This window comes from Morone saxatilis, unplaced genomic scaffold (assembly GCF_004916995.1).
Source record: "Morone saxatilis isolate NCDOM2014 unplaced genomic scaffold, NCSU_SB_2.0 Contig23, whole genome shotgun sequence".
Lineage (NCBI taxonomy): Eukaryota > Metazoa > Chordata > Actinopteri > Moronidae > Morone > Morone saxatilis.
In genome coordinates, this window is record NW_023339796.1 from 20721919 (window position 1) to 20723941 (window position 2023).

Below are 2023 nucleotides of genomic sequence, written 5' to 3' on the forward strand. Positions count from 1 at the left end.
TTGTGGCTGGGGTTGTGGCTGGGGCTGTCTCATCTGGGCTCCCCCAATTCCAACATGTCCCAGGTAGTGAGATGGGTCCTGAGCAGGAGGGGGTGCCATGCTCTGTGGAGAGTAGTGTTGGTTCATGCGAGCTGCATTGGGTGTAGGCGGGCCTTGCATCCCACCATAGTTGCCTTGAGACATCTGGTAGGCTCCAATCTGGTTGGGGCCGCCCCCTGGTTGTGTTGGAGGCGGCTGATAAGCTGATCTGCTCTGCTGTGGCTGCTGCTGCTGCTGCTGCTGGCCCCAAACTCCCCCCCCAGCATCACCTGGGTACCCATGGTGGGGGTTGCTAGAGTTGGCTGGGTTATTATGGTAGTGGGAAGCCATTCCATTCATGGCCGTGTTCACGTTTGGCGACCCCTGGCTGGGACCATTCTGGGCAATCATTCGTCCTCCGGGGGCGCCAGGTTGATCGTAGCCTGTGTAAGGGCCATGGTCATACATTTGCCCCAATTTAGGCTGTCCTGGGCCGGGCCCAGCACCATGGATCATCCCCTGGTGGTAACCCCTGTTTCCCTGGTGCTCGTGGTTGAGCGAGGGATTAGTTTGCTGGGCTAGAGGGTTGGACTGGGCAGGGGTAGTCTGCTGAGAAAAGCAGTCTCCTAAACCATCTAATCCATCTGAGAACAGCCCTGCATCGTCCCCAAATAAACTCAACATCCCTGGGTCCGCCATGGCTGGGTGGGGGGCCCACAGATGGAGGGGACTGGATGGAGGGAGGTGTGTTGTGCAGTAAGGAGCTAATCAGCTAGCTGCTAATTTGAAGCTTGCTACTCCATGGTCCTCATTAAGGTTCCTGGAGAGAGAGACAGAGGGAGAAAGAGGAGGATATAGGACATGACAGAAGAAGGAGGGGAGCAAGAAAGACAAACATTGGAATTAGTGCAGGTACATATAAGACCAACAGGCTGATGTGTGCTCCAAATGAAGTGCCGTTCTCAATTGAGGTTTAAGAAAATATTGATTGTAATGTAAACTGAGGGCTATAATGATGGGTTTTACAGGGACTGTGATAAATACAAATCCAGATCTCACTCTTCTGGCTGCATTAAAAAAAACTGCAATGCATTGAATTAACCCCTGTATTGTGATACTATCATAATGCTTACTCATTACACAACTTCTGCAACCAATGAGTTGAAACATTCAACCTTTACTGTGACTAAGGGGTTGGTAACTGCAGTGCATGGTTTTCTCCCACTGGTGTGATACTGGCATGCACAGTAGCACACTATTTTGTTGATGTAAATGGACCAATATGGATGTAGATGAACCTCAGCAGTGTTGTCAGCAACAAGGGAATGCCCCATTATATCTCACTGTTTGGACATTTTGTGTAGATAAAAAGTCCATAACCTTCTGGTTATTCTTAGTAATGAAGATTTAGAAAGCTCTGACCGTTGACCATGTAGACCCCAATACATGCCATGGGAGGAAGTAATCACAATTTAAGTTGCCATATTGGCACATCATACAAAGTCATTTGTTTCATTTATAAGCCTGATCACCTGCTGAGCCGAGGTGCAGTGGATTAACTTGCATGTTTAGCAAGTTAATCAGTTGTAACCAGCCCGGGAAAAAAATGCACCCATTTGAAGGAAAAAAAAAAAAAAAAAAGCCCCTTCATATTCACACCCCCCGACAAACACACACTTCACATTAGCAATGCCCCCAACCATCCCCCACCTCCATTTTACTAGCAAACAAAAGAACTGTTTTTTCCAACACACACTCGGACTCATTGAGTGTGTATGTGAGTGTGTATTAGAACAAAGGGCCCAGCAGATGCAACTCTGTTTGAACAGCAACAGCTGCCATCCAGCCAACAGGCCAGAGAGCTCTTCTGTACACCAGTCAGTCAGTAGTTAGCTACTGGGTCAGCAAGCCATTCAGTCAGCTAACTAACCAACCAGTCATGGCAGATGTGTGAAGACGGGGGAGTTAGCCACCTGCTACCTTTTTAGCCTGTGTGTGTGTGTGT

The 2023-nt window shown here is 48.6% G+C and overlaps 1 protein-coding gene across 1 annotated transcript in view; it reads right to left on the minus strand.

Moving 5' to 3' along the window:
• Positions 1-2023, minus strand: part of chd7 (chromodomain helicase DNA binding protein 7) — a gene marked incomplete at its 3' end in the record, with an annotated part of 52051 nt that overhangs the window by 34990 nt on the left and 15038 nt on the right. The window contains 1 exon segment of the mRNA XM_035670904.1: positions 1-838. Within this exon segment, the coding sequence (XP_035526797.1) occupies positions 1-717 (717 nt within the window).